Source organism: Platichthys flesus, chromosome 20, assembly GCF_949316205.1.
Source record: "Platichthys flesus chromosome 20, fPlaFle2.1, whole genome shotgun sequence".
NCBI classification, from domain to species: Eukaryota; Metazoa; Chordata; class Actinopteri; order Pleuronectiformes; family Pleuronectidae; genus Platichthys; species Platichthys flesus.
Genome location: NC_084964.1, coordinates 12,971,276 through 12,986,447, shown reverse-complemented (window position 1 = coordinate 12,986,447; position 15,172 = coordinate 12,971,276). Strand labels below are relative to the sequence as shown.

The window sequence follows — 15,172 nt, the reverse complement described above, 5'->3', positions numbered from 1 at the left end:
CAGAACGGTAACGTTTTATAGACACGTACTTTAAAACTGTTAAAGTGCTCTTTGTGTTCCTATAAAGCCGAGCTGCTGCTGCTTGTGGACGGATGAGCTGATCTCTTCATTTCACAAAAAATCCAAACCACACATGTTCTCCTGTGTTTGAAAAAACAGTTTTTTTTTTACTAATGCTGCTCGAGTGTTGAAAATACCATGATCAGACACAGACACTTGTTTTCTTTACATATGATGTATCAAACAGTCGTCATTTAAAAAAGCATTGAAAAAAACGCGTTCACCTGTAAAGCACCGCACAAGGACCACACATCACTCGAGGACGTGACGCACAGTCAGCTGACGGCACCAGAACACGGCCTCATTAGTACATGGACACATATGGCACTGAGCAAAGTAAACAAAGCCATTGATGTAAAAAGTGGTGCGTCGTTGAAAAAGTATCAAAAGTAAGAAAAGTTCAGTTCGACGTCAGTTTTCAGTTTTATATGTTTGCGAGGAAGCTGTGCGGGGAGGAGATGTTGCTCAATGTGAATGATAACACGCTGCTAAAACATGACATCTTTAAAAAACAATGTTCTGCTTCCAGGTCTGATATACGCAGGAGATTGTATCTAGGATGTAAGTTGGTTTAAAAAATATATATATAAGTGAAGGGGAAAACTGCAGAGGATGATTTGGTCGGTCGGTGCAGGATGGTGCAGTGTGTCCTGGTCGAGTGAATCCATCCTCACCCCATCACCAAAAAAATAAAAGATAGAAAATCCGGACATGGACGCCGTGACCACACACCGGCTTCTTACATGTGATGCCTGCATGTCCGCAGCTTTAAGACAGGCCTCAGCGGCTCCAAGGTTTGAGCCCCGGTGCACGGAGGGGAATATTCCAACACACCTGACCTTTAGTGGAAGCAATACCTCAAAGAAAGCTTCCTCTCTCTCTCTCTCTCTCTGGGGTTCAGATCCACGTAGATCCAATTTGTTTAGATCCACGTTCAGCTCAACCCCCAGCAACCCCCCTGTGTGAGCTTCACGGGGTCCATGATAAGGAAAGGGCAAACAGGTGACATTTCACAATCCCAACTTGACACCTCTTCTTCTTCTTCCAATTCCCACACAGTGTTTTCAGTCACGTTGCAGAGCTGCAGCGGTAACACAACGGTAGAGTTTTCCTTCTCAGAGGCCTTCTCAGTCCGGCTCAAGGCTGCAACACCGTTAAAGCTCAAAAAAAAAAAAAAAACACTGAGCTGGAAATTAGCTAGAAGTGTCTGAAGCTTTCTCTCAACTCAACTCACGCTCTTCCTGCTGTGTGCAGAATAAAACGATCATGTAACAAGTTCCCTTCATTAAAACACATTTCACAACAAACTAAAAACATTTATGCACAATTTCAAATTTCCCTCTTCTTTATAAAAATGAGTGGATGTGGACAAAAAAAAGTGAAATTGATGCAAACGACAAATTGACATGTACGTTGTAGTAAAAGTGTCTGGCACAGTGCACTGCGTGGCAATAAATACAGAATATAAATACTTTACATGTACCTGAGCTCAGACTCGTAGCACCATTCAGAGACAGAGCACCAAAGCAACACGGCAGATCTCCTGATTCAAAACTCAGGGAAGCCACCATCTTCTTTTCTTTTTTCTTTTTAAAGGTTTTCAGAGCTTCCACATAGTGCAATTTCTATTTAGGGTCTTCATCACAGCAACGTCCCTTTTTTCGGTCAAAGTCTCAGCTGCTGTATTTGACGTTGGCAACAATGCAAGGCTTTGGCAGTGTCGGTGGCTGTTTGGGACCGGGCCTGAAAGAGGGAGAGAAGTGACAGTCAGAATTACAGTGACACCTCCTTCCTTCCTTACTTCCTTACTTCCTGTCTTCCTGACCTCCTTACTTTTTTACTTTTTTCCTTCCTTCCTTCCTTATTTACTTCTTTACTTCCTGACTTACTTATTTACTTTCTCCCTTAATTTTTTCCTTACTTACTTCTTTACTTCCACTCATACTTTTTTCTTACTTCTTTCCTTACTTATTATATCTCTACTTTCCTACCTCTTTATTTCCTTCATTCCTTCCTTCCTTCCTTCCTTCCTTCCTTCCTTCCTTCCTTCCTTCCTAACTTATTAGCTTACTCACTAAAACAATCAATCAATACATCACTCACTCACTCACTCACTCACTCATTCCCTCCCTCCCTCCAATCATTTCAAGGCAAAAATACCACAAAAATAAAAGCACTGTAAAATTTGCAAATTTGCAAAAGTAAAAGCGTTGGGAATAAATACAGTACAGAACATTTTATGTAAAGCAAATGAATCAACAACTGCATGTAAAATAAATGGAGATTAAAGACCTAAATTGCCCTCTAATGAGTTGAGCTTCAGATGGATCTGTATTTTGTTCTGATTTTTTTCTGAGTAAAAACCGCTGGCACCTGCAGCGTCATTAACAATGTATAGATCTTGTCATGGTTGGTGTTCACCTGTTGGGGTGTGGGACAGGGCGCACAGGTCTGGGTACGCCAGGTTTCGGGGCGGGGCCACAAACAGCAGGGGGCCCTTGGACTACAGTGCGGCCCTGCACCACTGAGTGACTCCTGACCAGACGAGAGCTCCTTGGATCTGCAGGAAGTGGCTTCTGAGGCGGACTGGGCTTCTCCAACTCCTGAAAAGAAAGGACATACAAAAAGAATAACTAAGAATAACCTTATTATTGACCTTAATAAAGCTTAGACAATACTTTAACCTAAGATATAAAAGCCCATTCAATCAGCTCGGTCTTTTCCTGACCTTGAAAAGATTAGTCCGGCCTTTGTCTTCTCATGCCTGGACTACTGCAATGCACTATTTACACCAGTCTGTCCTCAGTGTCTCAGCCTCAGGTGGTGCAGAACACTGCTGCTCATATTTTAAAGAGTAGGTTCCATATCTCTCCAGCTCCTGCCTCCCTTCACTGACTGCCAGTTCAATTTAGGATTGATTGTAAAACTCTTTCTAAAGCTCAGCACGGTCAGGCTCCAGTTATATTACAGAGCTAATAACTCCCTGCGCTCTGAACTGTAATCTACAATCGTCCAACCAACACTTTGCCAGTTGTTCCTGAAAGTCAAGGCTGGTAACTCAGGCTGACCAGGCCTTTGTCATCTGGGGCCCAAGGCTCTGGAGTTAGAGGCGATCAGACTTAACCTGTTAATAAATTATTGCTTAAAACTGATTTTCAACTGTTATTTTTTGTCTTGTTTGGCTCTGCATGGTTTTAATCCCATGAATTTCCTCAAGCACTTTGTAACCTTGTTTAGATAAGTGCAATATAAATCCAGTTAATATTATTATAATTATAATAATGTCCACCAGGTGGCAATCACAGTCAGACCATGAACCGATCAGGCCTGCTGCTGGTGGTGTCCTCCTCCCATAAGGGCCAGGGCAGCACTGCCCATGCAATCTATAACAAGAGGAGCAGCTCATGTGGTTTTAATCTTCTCTAGAAGACTGAGGTCATGATGAAGGCCCCCTTCCTAGCCCCCATCTGGTCTCCATTCACTTCCTCCTCTTCTGCTTTGTTGGAGGAAACGTCACAATGCAATCTCAGATGTCTCCCCTCTGTACCATAAGGTCAAGCATCATCACCAGCTGCGGTTTTTGAAGACCATCATGCAGCGGGGCTGGGGTCAGCTCCCATCTCAGATATACCGAAACAGTACCAAACGGCAGTGAAGTGAAATGCAGGGGGGACGAACAGAGCGTGTCCTACACTGTGGGGCGATTATGGCACAAAATGCAGCTGCAGTCTCAACTCACAATAAACCGAACCTGTTTCTCACCCACGTCTGTCGGAAAGAAACCCTGCTGGCTCCTTCAGGTGAAGCAATCCAATTGGAAATTCTTCCATGCCCCTAGCAGAGAATTTTCACTGAGTGTGTGTGTGTGTGCATGTGTGTGAGTATGTGTGTGTGTGTGTGTGTGTGTGTGTGGTGTCGGAAAAGCCTTTGTCAATGTCTCGGAGCTGCCAAACAGCTGCTAAAGATACTGCTGCTGAAGTCTGCTGCCAACAGGAATCACTTTCAGTTTCACACTCTGACATTAAATGGGAGCAGCTGAGAGGGAAAAATCAACTTCTTGTCAGGAGTCCCAGCTCTGCCAGGAGCAGGAGCAGGAGCAGGAGCAGGAGCTGCTCCTGATGCTCCTCACCTGCTGTACAGGTGCAACACGACCACGCACCTGAGTGAAGCCGTACACTGCTCTATTTAAAATGGCCACGGATACTGTGCTGTGTATTCTATAGCAAAGCACAATAACATACTTCTAGATTTTGTCTGGTGATATTTCATCTGATCCAATCGTTGCTGTCATCGTTGTGGTAGTTATGGTTTTTGTTGTGGCGGCTGTTATAACCGTTGTGGCGATAGTTGTCATCCATGTGGGTGTGGTTGTTGTTTTCGTTGTGGTGGTTGTGGAGGTGATTGTCATCGTTGTGATGGTGGTGGTGGTTGTAGTCTTCATCGTTGTGGTGGTGGTGGAGGTGATTGTCATCGTTGTGATGGTGGTGGTGGTTGTAGTCGTCATCGTTGTGGTGGTGGTGGAGGTGATTGACATCGTTGTGGTGGTGGTGGTGGTTGTAGTCGTCATCGTTGTGATGGTGGTGGTGGAGGTGATTGTCATCGTTGTGGTGGTGGTGGTGGTTGTAGTCGTCATCGTTGTGATGGTGGTGGTGGAGGTGATTGTCATCGTTGTGGTGGTGGCGGTGGTTGTAGTCGTCATCGTTGTGGTGGTGGTGGAGGTGATTGTCATCGTTGTGGTGGTCATCATCGTTGTGGTGGTGGTGGAGGTGATTGTCATCTTTGTGGTGGTGGTTGTCATCGTTGTGGTGGTGGTTGTTGTTGTCATCTTCCTTGTTGTTTTAATTTTATTTGTTTGTGTGTAATTCATTTCCAAGCTGCCTGTGAACTGCAGCTCACAACTTTCCTTTTAGCCAAATCTGGCCTCTTCACATCACATTTGTGTCCATGGTAACACTTGACTTTAACTCTTTTAGAGTGTGCTGTTATAATTCGTGATTCTTTTATATCATGCTTATAAATTCAACACAAATGCGGCAACATGACAACAGCAGTATGTGGAAGTTAGAGTGTAACTATTTAATGCTGTTTATGGAGCGCTGACATAATCCACCGTATGCTGCCATAAGGTTTATGAGCTCCAGAGCAGTGGTGTGTTTTAAAGCCAGAGTCTCCTCGGCGCCCTCCTCCATTAATCTGGACAAAATGTCATTATCTGTTTAACACACCTCTAATTAGCCTGATCCTGGTGCGACATCGCTCTGACCTCAGTTCCCCCCGCGGCTTCACTCTCAGAGCTGGTCTCAAAGGGCAGATCGCGACTCCCTGACATTAATTGAAATCAGCTCCGGGTGCGTTTGGGTCTGGAACTCGTTTCTTTCATCCACTTTTGGTCCCTCTCTGTTTCCACTCATCTGCTTGTTTGCACATTCTGCAACTAATAATTATTTCCACAAAAGAGCAATCCTTTAATGTTTTATCGGTCAATAAAACCATTCAAATGTCAGAGCCAAGTCAATAACTGCAAATGGATTGTGTTGATGTATTTATAAACATCAATGTGTTTTTCTAAATCTGGGAATCTGGGGATCAGTATCTTGCCAGAGACACTTCAGATTGAGAATACTGATATATTGATACTGGAGGAGCTGGGGATCGAACCGAAGACCTTTTGGTTAGTGGATGACCCTCTCTACCTCAGTCACCCCTGGATATATATATATACTTATCTCCCCCGGAAACCAAGTTCAGATATTTTGTCAGACCAAGACTAATTAAACCAAAAGGTATTGAATATATACGCGACAAGAATCACGATATAAAATATACATTTTGATCATCTTCGATAAACCTCTTTCGCTCATTATCTCAAGCCGCCCCCTGTCCCTTCATCACTTTGTCTTTCTGCCTTTTCTTGCCCCTCCAGAGTAAAAGTCAAACTCGATCAAAGGGAAGTGAGAGACTTTGAGAATCACTGAGTGAGAGAGATTTAACACCAGGAACCTCACTGCTTTCTCCTCGTCTCGACTTTGACAGCCCGCGACGCTATAACTAACCTCCACGGAATACCAGTGGCTATGACTTCATCACCCTGCAGTATTTGGACACACTGTTGCCGTTTCATACCCCCCCCCCCCCCCCCACACACACACACACACACTCTGCAAGCCTGCCTCCGCTTTTCATTATTCATGTGGTGGTTTGTATCGTAGAATTGAAGTCTCGCTCGAAAGACGCTGGCTCCTGGGTTAACCTCGTTTATTTTACGGCACTGTGCACAACTGTCAACAGGCATATACTTTTATAGGACACACAGGAACCATGAAAGCAGTTGACATCCCAATAACCCTGTGAAGGTGGAGCGAGCGACATCATCTCTCCCTGGTTTGGAGTTATAAACTGCAGCGGTGGGTAAAAGCTCCCAGAAGCCGGCAGAGGAGCTGCAGCGAGCGGGATCATAAAATAAAATGTTTCCAGCTAAGCCATGGGGGGGGGGGGGGGGGTACACTCACCACGACCATCCTGCAGGAGTTGTGGCGCTGCGCCGTGCGGAACGAGGCCCCCCTCGGTGCGACGTGGGCGTGCGGCGGGGGGGCTCGGTGAGGCGCCGGCACCAGAGGTCTCAGCTGCCCAGGCCCGGGGGTCAGGGACCCGGTGAGAGCCAGGGGGACGGGGTGGCTGAGGTGAACGGGAGGGCACTGGGGCAGCCGGCGCAGGTTGTGGGAGGGGTAAGGTGCTGGTGGGAGCGCCGCCTCCGGTCCCCGGTGAGGAGGCTGCAGAGAGATGAAAGACAGAACCAGAGGAGTCAGTCAGAGGAGGATCCGTCGGCTTCCTATCAGAAACAGTCATGTTAACCTCCTCCTCTTCCACCGCCGCTCTTCCCAATGCTGTCAAGGAGACATAAATCAAACGCTCCCTTAATGCTCAGTATTCCCCACGTCCTCCCTAAGTAACCCATCAAAGTAAAACACCAGGACGGTGCCATGAGCTGAAGAAGGCATACAAACTCCAACTGAAACAGATCAGACATAACACTGAGCCAGAATAAGAATCACCCTGGTATTTAGACGCAGCCAGATGTGCACGGCTCAGAGAAACAAAACACACATGCACTGGTTCAGCACAGCTCCCGACAACTGGAAAATGACCTCACCTGCACTGTGCTTACATCAAACAGCCTCACATCCTTTCTCTTCTTACCACTGACCCCAAATGGAAGCCACATGGCACTAACTGGAAACACCAATACCATGGTCCCCGCACCACAGCCGGCCTTCGCTCGTGTGCCACCCCCGCAGCACAAATGTCAATTCAGACGCAGCTCCTCTCATTCCGGCACAAACCGAACCCAATCGATCACAGGTCACTTCCCATTACAAAGTGTGTCAGGGCAGTAATGGAGTAGTTAAGGCGCACAGTGATGCGGGCACACGAGCCATTACAGCAGCGTTCCTCTGCTCTGTCGTGGAATTATCGGTGACAGGATGATTTTATGTCTCAAGTAATCATGTGGGGGGGAAAAGGAGCCGATTTTTAACCAATTCCTCCTTTAACAGGCAGCGTTTAATGACAAGGAATGTATTCAAGTGTCGCGGAACACACGGCTCAGCACGGCTCAGCTATCACCACCTCCTCCACACGTCCACACAGAGGCGGATGATTTAATTGGATTTGAATGAGCTGCCGCTCGTGTGAAAGCAACACGTCAATCCTGCCGAGAAGGATTTGTGCCGTAGAAACAGCTGCGACATTCCAGAGAGAACACATCCGCTGCTGACCCCCCCCCCCCCCCCGTGTGTTCGATTCTCACACACAATGTACAAAAGTCGCTCTCGAGCAAATACATGTGATCTGTAGTGACCTTAAAGATGGCGGCGCTGTGGGTCAGCGGCGGGGCCACTCCGGACGGGGGTGTGGTGCACGCCGACGGAGGCTGGTTCGGAGCGGATGAGCCGCCGACTGCTGCGCTCACCGATCTGGAGCAGAAAGTGGAAATCGCATATTGCTAATTACAAACTTTATCACATTAGTAATACATCAGTTACAAAGCTAATTTATTTCAAATTATAAAATCAAAACAAATCATTCACAGTAATTGACCTCACAGTGTGACCAGCTGTAAAAATGCTCCCTGCTCCTGCTCACAGCTTTGTTCTATTTCTAAGCATTTTCACTACAACGTTAAAAATATAAAACTTTGAGGTTGGAAAATCAGGTTGTGAAACAAAACTCACCTGAGCTTCTCGAGGGGGTTCTTCTTGCTGGTGAGCAGGAGGCCGAGCAGAGTTTTCCTCTTGATGCAGACGATCAGACCGGCGCCCAGGACAGTGAGGAGAGCCACCAGGATGCCAACTGTCAGACTCCTGCTGTCTGTGTAGAAATACACACAGAGATAAACCATAATATCACCTGGACCTAAAATGACACCCAAAAGTACCACTGTTTGTGATTTGTATGAAGAAACATTCGATAACAGCTGAAAGAAAATCAGATCACAGAATCACAAAATCAGATCACAAAATCAGAGATGCAGATTTTGTAAGTAACATTTGTGGAAACATACTGCCGCTAGATATCCTAGTCACGCCTTTTAACTCTACTTTAGCCTTCAACTAGATCTTACACTTGCGCTTTTATATTTGCATTTCCTGTCTCCAGTTAGAGGCTAACTTGTCCTCAGATATTAGCTGATGCTGTGGCTGAGAGCTTGGTGCTCTTGCAGTGAACCTGACGTCATCTCAGACTGATTTGTGTCCGACTTGTCTTTCAGTCGTTAACGTCTTGCTCTCTGATCTTACAAACTCTGAGGAATCCTTTCAAGTTCTTTCCTCCTTAAAACTCCTAAAAAAAATGCCTCTGGATTTCTAGGATTTACTTTGAGTGTGGGTTCAGGGATATATCATCGAGGAAAAACTCGAACGTTCGGCGCAAACGACCTGCACGACCCAAACTACCATAACTCAGCCATTCCATGTACTTTACCTGCTAATCTGATGGGGCCACTGTCCACGCTCCCCCCCAAACCCGCCTTGTCACAGAACGGCGGCGCCCAGTGAGCCTCGCAGTGACAGTTCTTGTTGTTGTTGCACACCTGGAGTATATGAAAAGGACATGTAATATATATAATATAATATAATGTGTTTTCAATACACCACACTGCACTCCTATAACGTGAGGCTTATGCACCAGTCAGGCTCCAGTGGTTACACAAGTTCAGACGACACGAGTGCTTTAAGGGGCCAAAGAAGTTCAAGAACAGAGGTACACCATACAAATAAAAAAGCAGAAAACAAACACACATGCACACTGAAAGAATAATACAGAGTCCAGTCCACGTGCGTAGAGAGACAATCTGTTTGAGAGGCCTGGTCTCTAAACTCCGCTTGGTCAGGAAAACACACGCGAGGAGTGACACAATGAGTCTGAATGTTCCTCCTGATGAAGCTTCAACCGGGAGGAGACCCCGGGGTAGAGCTCACAGGAGGGAGCTCGGATAAGTGAAAGACAATGGATGAACGCACGGTTCTGTTTAGGAAGCTGGACGCAGGCTTGAGTGACTTCACTAGGGCATCAACCAATTATTAAGTACTATAAAATAACAATAAAAAAGTGACAGCTTCCAGGAGCCCAAATGGAGAAGCTGGAACCAGTGACTGTTCGACGTTGTGATTTTGGTTCCAGAAACAAATGAATTGATTTCAAATATCATTGTGAATTCGTTTCGGGGCTGTGTTGTTTCAGCTCTACGCGCCCACAGTCAATAAATACTGGTGATGCAGATCGCAGCACTGGTCTTAGTCTAAGAGGATTCCCCTGCAGGGTAATATGGAGCAGGTGAGGGCCTCTTTCCAGGGCTAACATCTTGATCTAATCCGTGCATGTGGGGGTGCCAGGACTCCGCGAGGCAGCGACATGGTTTTATTTCCGCGAGTCATCGGAGCCTCGCGGATGTGTCTTAATTGGAGCTAAACAAACAAATATGAGCGTTTAATAACTGGAGACGTTTCCTCTGCAGCTTTTGATGGAGGAAAAAAAAACGAGTTTAAGAAGTCGCAGTGGAAAGCCGCCGGGAGCTGCCAGTGGATTTAAGGGTAATGCTGCGAAAGCCACACATTTAATCTCAAACAGGACCTCCCGCAGACGCGTTCGAGGGAAATCCAGGGCTCCGGCAAAGTCAAACTGGGTGTCACGTCTAGCCAAACAAAGCGTGGCCTTCATATTTCAACACAGCTTTTTGGGACAAGGACGACTGCCTGAGAGTATGATGAATGGCACTTAAGGCTCAACATAAATAAAACCATTATAGCTAATTGATTGAACCTTTCAGCGTCCGGGATGATTGATTACCCGGCACTGTATAGGCTCCCCGCCCAACTTCTATACCCGAGGAATTTCAAACTTATCACGGCCAAAATGAGCTTCTGTGTGAAAGTGGAGGAGTGCAGGAGTGGAGGTATTAGGTAAAACAACCAAACTGTGTGTGGGGGTGAGGGTTTGAAATAGACACCCATCACTGAACCAGAAGGAGAGGCGCAGCACTCACCCCTCGACCGCTGCACTTGGCGGAGCACTCGTGCACACCGAAGACGCTGACGTTCTGGCACCGGCGGTTCAGACACATCTGAGACAGACGAAGACATTAAACATTGACAGGTTGAGCTCAAACAGCGTGTCAGGGATATTCTCAGGCCTTTAATGTTTCAGGAGGAAACGCTAGCACTTCAGGTCTAAAACCGCGCAGCTTGGGTTTTTCGAGAATATAATAAAGCTGATGTTTTAAAAGTTCGCTCCTTAAAGACACCCAAAGGGATCCATGCTGTGTGTGTGTGTGTGTCTGTGTGTGTGTGTGTGTGTGTGTAGGAAGATGAGCTTGGCAGCAGAAGGGTGCAGCGGAACGCCAGCCCACTTGACGGATGAGGCTGGATCCTTGTTAAGAGAAGTAAATTAGACTTAATGGCGATATGGTGTCATTGAAGTGACCAGTGGCCGTATTGACGAGCACTGGACGATGCCAAATAGAGTGAATAACGGCAGATCGGTGGAGTGCCTGAGTCTGAGAGGACAAGAGGACACACCCTGAAGAACCTCTCACTCCGCATCACTTTTTCCACTCTGTTTATTTCCCAGCATTTGGGCAGAACCTTCATATCATGCTATGATTGAGCTTCAACCACCACTATCACAAGTAAATCAGCAATACTATAATGCAAAGAAAATACTACGTTACAAATACACTCCTGCTTTTAAAGTAACCTAAAAGATGACATTAAATGGAAAGACGGATATGAAAGATCTCAGTTGCTGTGTAGCATCACAGCATGTGTAGAAGCTACATGTACATAATGCTGACATTATGTACATGAAGCTTCTAATGTTAAATGGATTTGGTTTTGTATTTATATAGCGCTTTTCTAGTCTTGATGACCACTCAAAGCGCTTTACACTACAGTTTCACATTCACCCAATCACACACACATTCATACAGTGCATCTATCCCAGCACTTTGTTATTCTATGGGGGGGCCATTCAGGGTTCAGCATCTTGCCCAAGGACACTTCGGCATGCAGATTGTTCAGACTGGGGATCGAACCGCCGACCTTCAGGTTGGAGGACGACCACTCTACCCCTCAGCCACAGCCGCCCTAATGTTGTGGTTGATTCTATATCAAAATGAGTATAAACTCCGCAATAGAAACGGTCCGTCAGTGCTTGGATTGGTATTTTAGCTACTGTGATATTAATAGTTTTTGAGATATCTCCATTTTTCTCTGCCCCTGCTCCTCTCCTACCACTAACTGGCGCCATCACACGTTATCAACACGTTTTACACGGCACACAATGTCACAGAATGATGTCATCACGCGCGTTACAATGTAATAAAGCCGAAGGCAGAGAACTTAGAGTTACAGTAGAAAAATAATGATCTGGCTGTTATGAAGGAAGATTTAAACAGGAACATTTCCCTCAGCCAGCCAGGGACCGAGTTTAATTCATCTGGAGTATACCAAGGCATCTATCTTACATACTGATTATATGTTTTCCATGTGAAATCTTAATCCACAACATGAAAAGTAAACAAGCTAAGTAGCAAGAACATGTTACTCAGAAACCCAAATCAGTAGATGTATTGGCGCTCTAGTAAACGTACTAGTTCCACCCCCGCTAATGCATCAGTTGCATGCTGGTGCGATGTGTGTGTGTGTGTGTGTGTGTACACTGGCTGTCAGCTCTCACCAGTCCCCCTCCACACTTTGTGCCCGTCAGCACCAGGCCGGGGTCGGGCATGTCATCCCCCAGGTACACGTGCGTACCCCGGCACAGTATCCTCCCCCCCCCCTGCAAGGGTATGTTCGTCTCTATGGAAACAGCATTGGTGCCAATTACTGGGCGGTTAGCTCCTCCTTGACACTGGATTTTGCCGCATTTAGCGTCTCTGTAAACAGGGAGAAAAACAATGTGGTAATTAGATAACATTTTTGCCGTTTCCCAAAATGCATGTGTATGAAATTATTTTTGCTCTCAGTCTTTTCTGTCCAATTAAGCGAAAACGCAGAGGAGGCAGCTGGTTTGCTGTTTTCAGAGCACAACCTGAGAGATTCTGCCACCAAGTGATTCTGAAACCTGCAATCAGCTCTGCAGCTAATGATCATCTTCATTATTTCATGTGTCAAGGCTTTTTTTGGCGGGGGGGGATGAATAGTTTAGTCTGTCAAAAAGGACCATTCCAAGTTGGCAGAGCCCGATGTGGGTTCATGCAGGAAAGAATTGTGAAACAAATTCTCACTTTGCAGAAGCCTGAACCAATAAAGCTTTTTAAATTTAAGTAAATATCTAATCGATAAATCAGCTGATTGTTTTAGTCATAACGTACATTTCAGTTTAGCCATAGAAAAGTCCCATCATTAAAATGTGTTCAGATGTGCCCAAAGCAAAATACAGTATGAACCCTTCATTGCATTTCCAAATTGAGTCGTTTCAGCATCAAATAGCTAATTAAAACCAAACCTAGTGTAAAACTGACAATCTTTAACCCTAACGCTTTAATTTGGCCATAAACCAATGGACATATACTGCCGCCAGCCACCAGAGGACGATCAAGACGCTTTGGTGTGGGTTCACTTCTCTGGAGCGTTATATACAGTCTGCGGTTTTCATGGAGACAAAAGGACGTACCTTGCATCACATTTGGCGAAGGAGCCCTTGGAGTCCTTCCCACAGTTGCCGTAGGGGTCCCCTGCTGAGTTGACCTTTTCAAAGCAGATGCCCGGGGCTGGCTTGGCCCCTACAACACACAATGAAACCCATTTTAAACATGGCTGCCGTTGCTGATCTACCGACATGAGCCAGCGACCCGGCCTTCCTCATGTACCTGGCCCCCACAGTGTGATGCACTGCTGCTCATGGGTCTGGCAGATGCCGTTGTAGCAGTAGCCGTCCACGTTGTGGCAGGCGTGGCCGTCGTGCAGGTAGACGTTGGAGGGGCAGTGAGGCCCGGCGCCGGTGCAGAACTCCGGCAGGTCACAGGAGTTACTGGACTCACGGCAGGGGGTGCCCGCCAGCTTCAGCTACACTCAGAAATACACAGACACCAAGGAAGCTTGTGAGATCAAAAAGGAGAGCTATCTGCCAAAGGTCATTGTTGGGGCTGATTTAAGAACCAGGATGATCTGGGAAAATGTCAGTTGTCATGGCTGATGAGTCAGTTCCTACCTGACAGTCCTGGCAGCACTGTCCGTGTGCACAGACCGCATCTTCCTTCAGAGTGCAGGTAGTGGCGTTGCAGCAGGGATTCACACATTCCTTCAGATGCAAAGAATGTGGAGGGGAAAAAAGAGTTTAAAGAAAATGTAACTCGACATAAAGTGATCGTATTTCACCTCGGAGCAAACGCTCAGTCCGGGTTATCAGAAGGAATGCAAACCTAGCAGGAGTGCGTATCTGCAGCAACTTAAAAAAAAAAAAAACCTGGCAGGGGAAAGCAAACAGCAGTTTCTAGTTCTCTAAAAACAACAACGTTTCCATCTGACAGGACTTACAAGCTCATTCAAACCCCCTGTAGCTGTGAGCTGGACGGGGGAAGGAAATAGAAAAACAAGAATAAGAGGAAAGAGAAGGGCATCAAATCCCTTTTATAAATAAGCAGAATATTGTGTAACTGCGATATTGTGCAGAGTGTTGGCAGTGAGGTAAGAAAGAGTTTTTTATATCAAGTAATATAAAAGTCAATAAGCAGAATTGATAACCACTGAAAATTCAGAAAGCCAACTGGAAGATTCCCCGAAAACCAGATCGTGGTAAATGTTGATGATCATATCCTAAAGTATCTAAAAAGAAGAAGCTAACTATTCTGCTGGTTTTTTACATCCCAGAGAGGAGCTACACTTGCAGGTTGTATTGCTTATCACGTTGAATACATTTTTGAGGACATGTACAACCGGGGCATGTTAGTAACAAAAATTATTTCGGCTTCTAGTTCACGTTTATGTGTTTTGGGGCGTAGCTTTAAATCTAAATCTAAATTCTACTTGCTTGTGTATGTAATATGTGTGTTACATTTTGTTTAATCTTAATAGTTCTCTGGAATACTAGCCTCACAATCAGCCTTTCGCAGCCGTTTTTTCTTTTAAACTTGAGCCAAAACACAGATTGAATATCTCTGAGAGAAATCAAACACCTTGAAGTTTGAAAATAAATGCGAGAGGTGGTTGATGAGATTATTCTGCATAGCGACAACAGGATTAACCAGATGTTAAGATAGTCCTGTCCTGCTTGTGATGTCGAGGGAGACAAACTGGATCTGAACCGTCCCAGTAACGTTTCTCCTCCATTCACCCATCTGGTTCATGTTAGCCAGTATCGTGAGTAGAGCCCTGAACCAATCCGCAGCGCTCCACCTTGTGATGTGGATGGAAGCGAGCACTCAATCAAGGCTCGGGGTATTAAATGTGTGTGTCTGCTAGTACACGTATGATCTCACACAGAGGCGGCCTGACTGGACCCCGAGGCCCCGGCTCCCCCCCTCTCGCCATTAAGATCTGAACACACTGTGCAGCTGAGTGAAGTAAGACTCGGGAGGAAGTAGATGGATGGAGCTGGCAGGGGACACGGCCGACAT

At 46.0% G+C, this 15,172-nt stretch overlaps 1 protein-coding gene across 1 annotated transcript in view; it reads right to left on the bottom strand.

Annotated features, from left to right (window-relative positions):
- Nucleotides 1–49: 49 nt before the first annotated feature.
- The window catches only part of LOC133975843 (disintegrin and metalloproteinase domain-containing protein 12), a 77,758-nt gene continuing 62,635 nt past the window's right edge, over nt 50–15,172 (bottom strand). The window contains exons 13-23 of the mRNA XM_062413857.1: nt 13,768–13,857; nt 13,427–13,622; nt 13,231–13,339; nt 12,292–12,490; nt 10,601–10,678; nt 9,040–9,148; nt 8,292–8,427; nt 7,919–8,033; nt 6,570–6,830; nt 2,482–2,663; nt 50–1,803 (exon numbers count right to left, since the gene is read on the bottom strand). Coding sequence (XP_062269841.1) covers nt 1,734–1,803; nt 2,482–2,663; nt 6,570–6,830; nt 7,919–8,033; nt 8,292–8,427; nt 9,040–9,148; nt 10,601–10,678; nt 12,292–12,490; nt 13,231–13,339; nt 13,427–13,622; nt 13,768–13,857 — 1,545 coding nt within the window. The 3' untranslated portion in view covers nt 50–1,733. The remainder of the gene's footprint in view (nt 1,804–2,481; nt 2,664–6,569; nt 6,831–7,918; nt 8,034–8,291; nt 8,428–9,039; nt 9,149–10,600; nt 10,679–12,291; nt 12,491–13,230; nt 13,340–13,426; nt 13,623–13,767; nt 13,858–15,172) is intronic.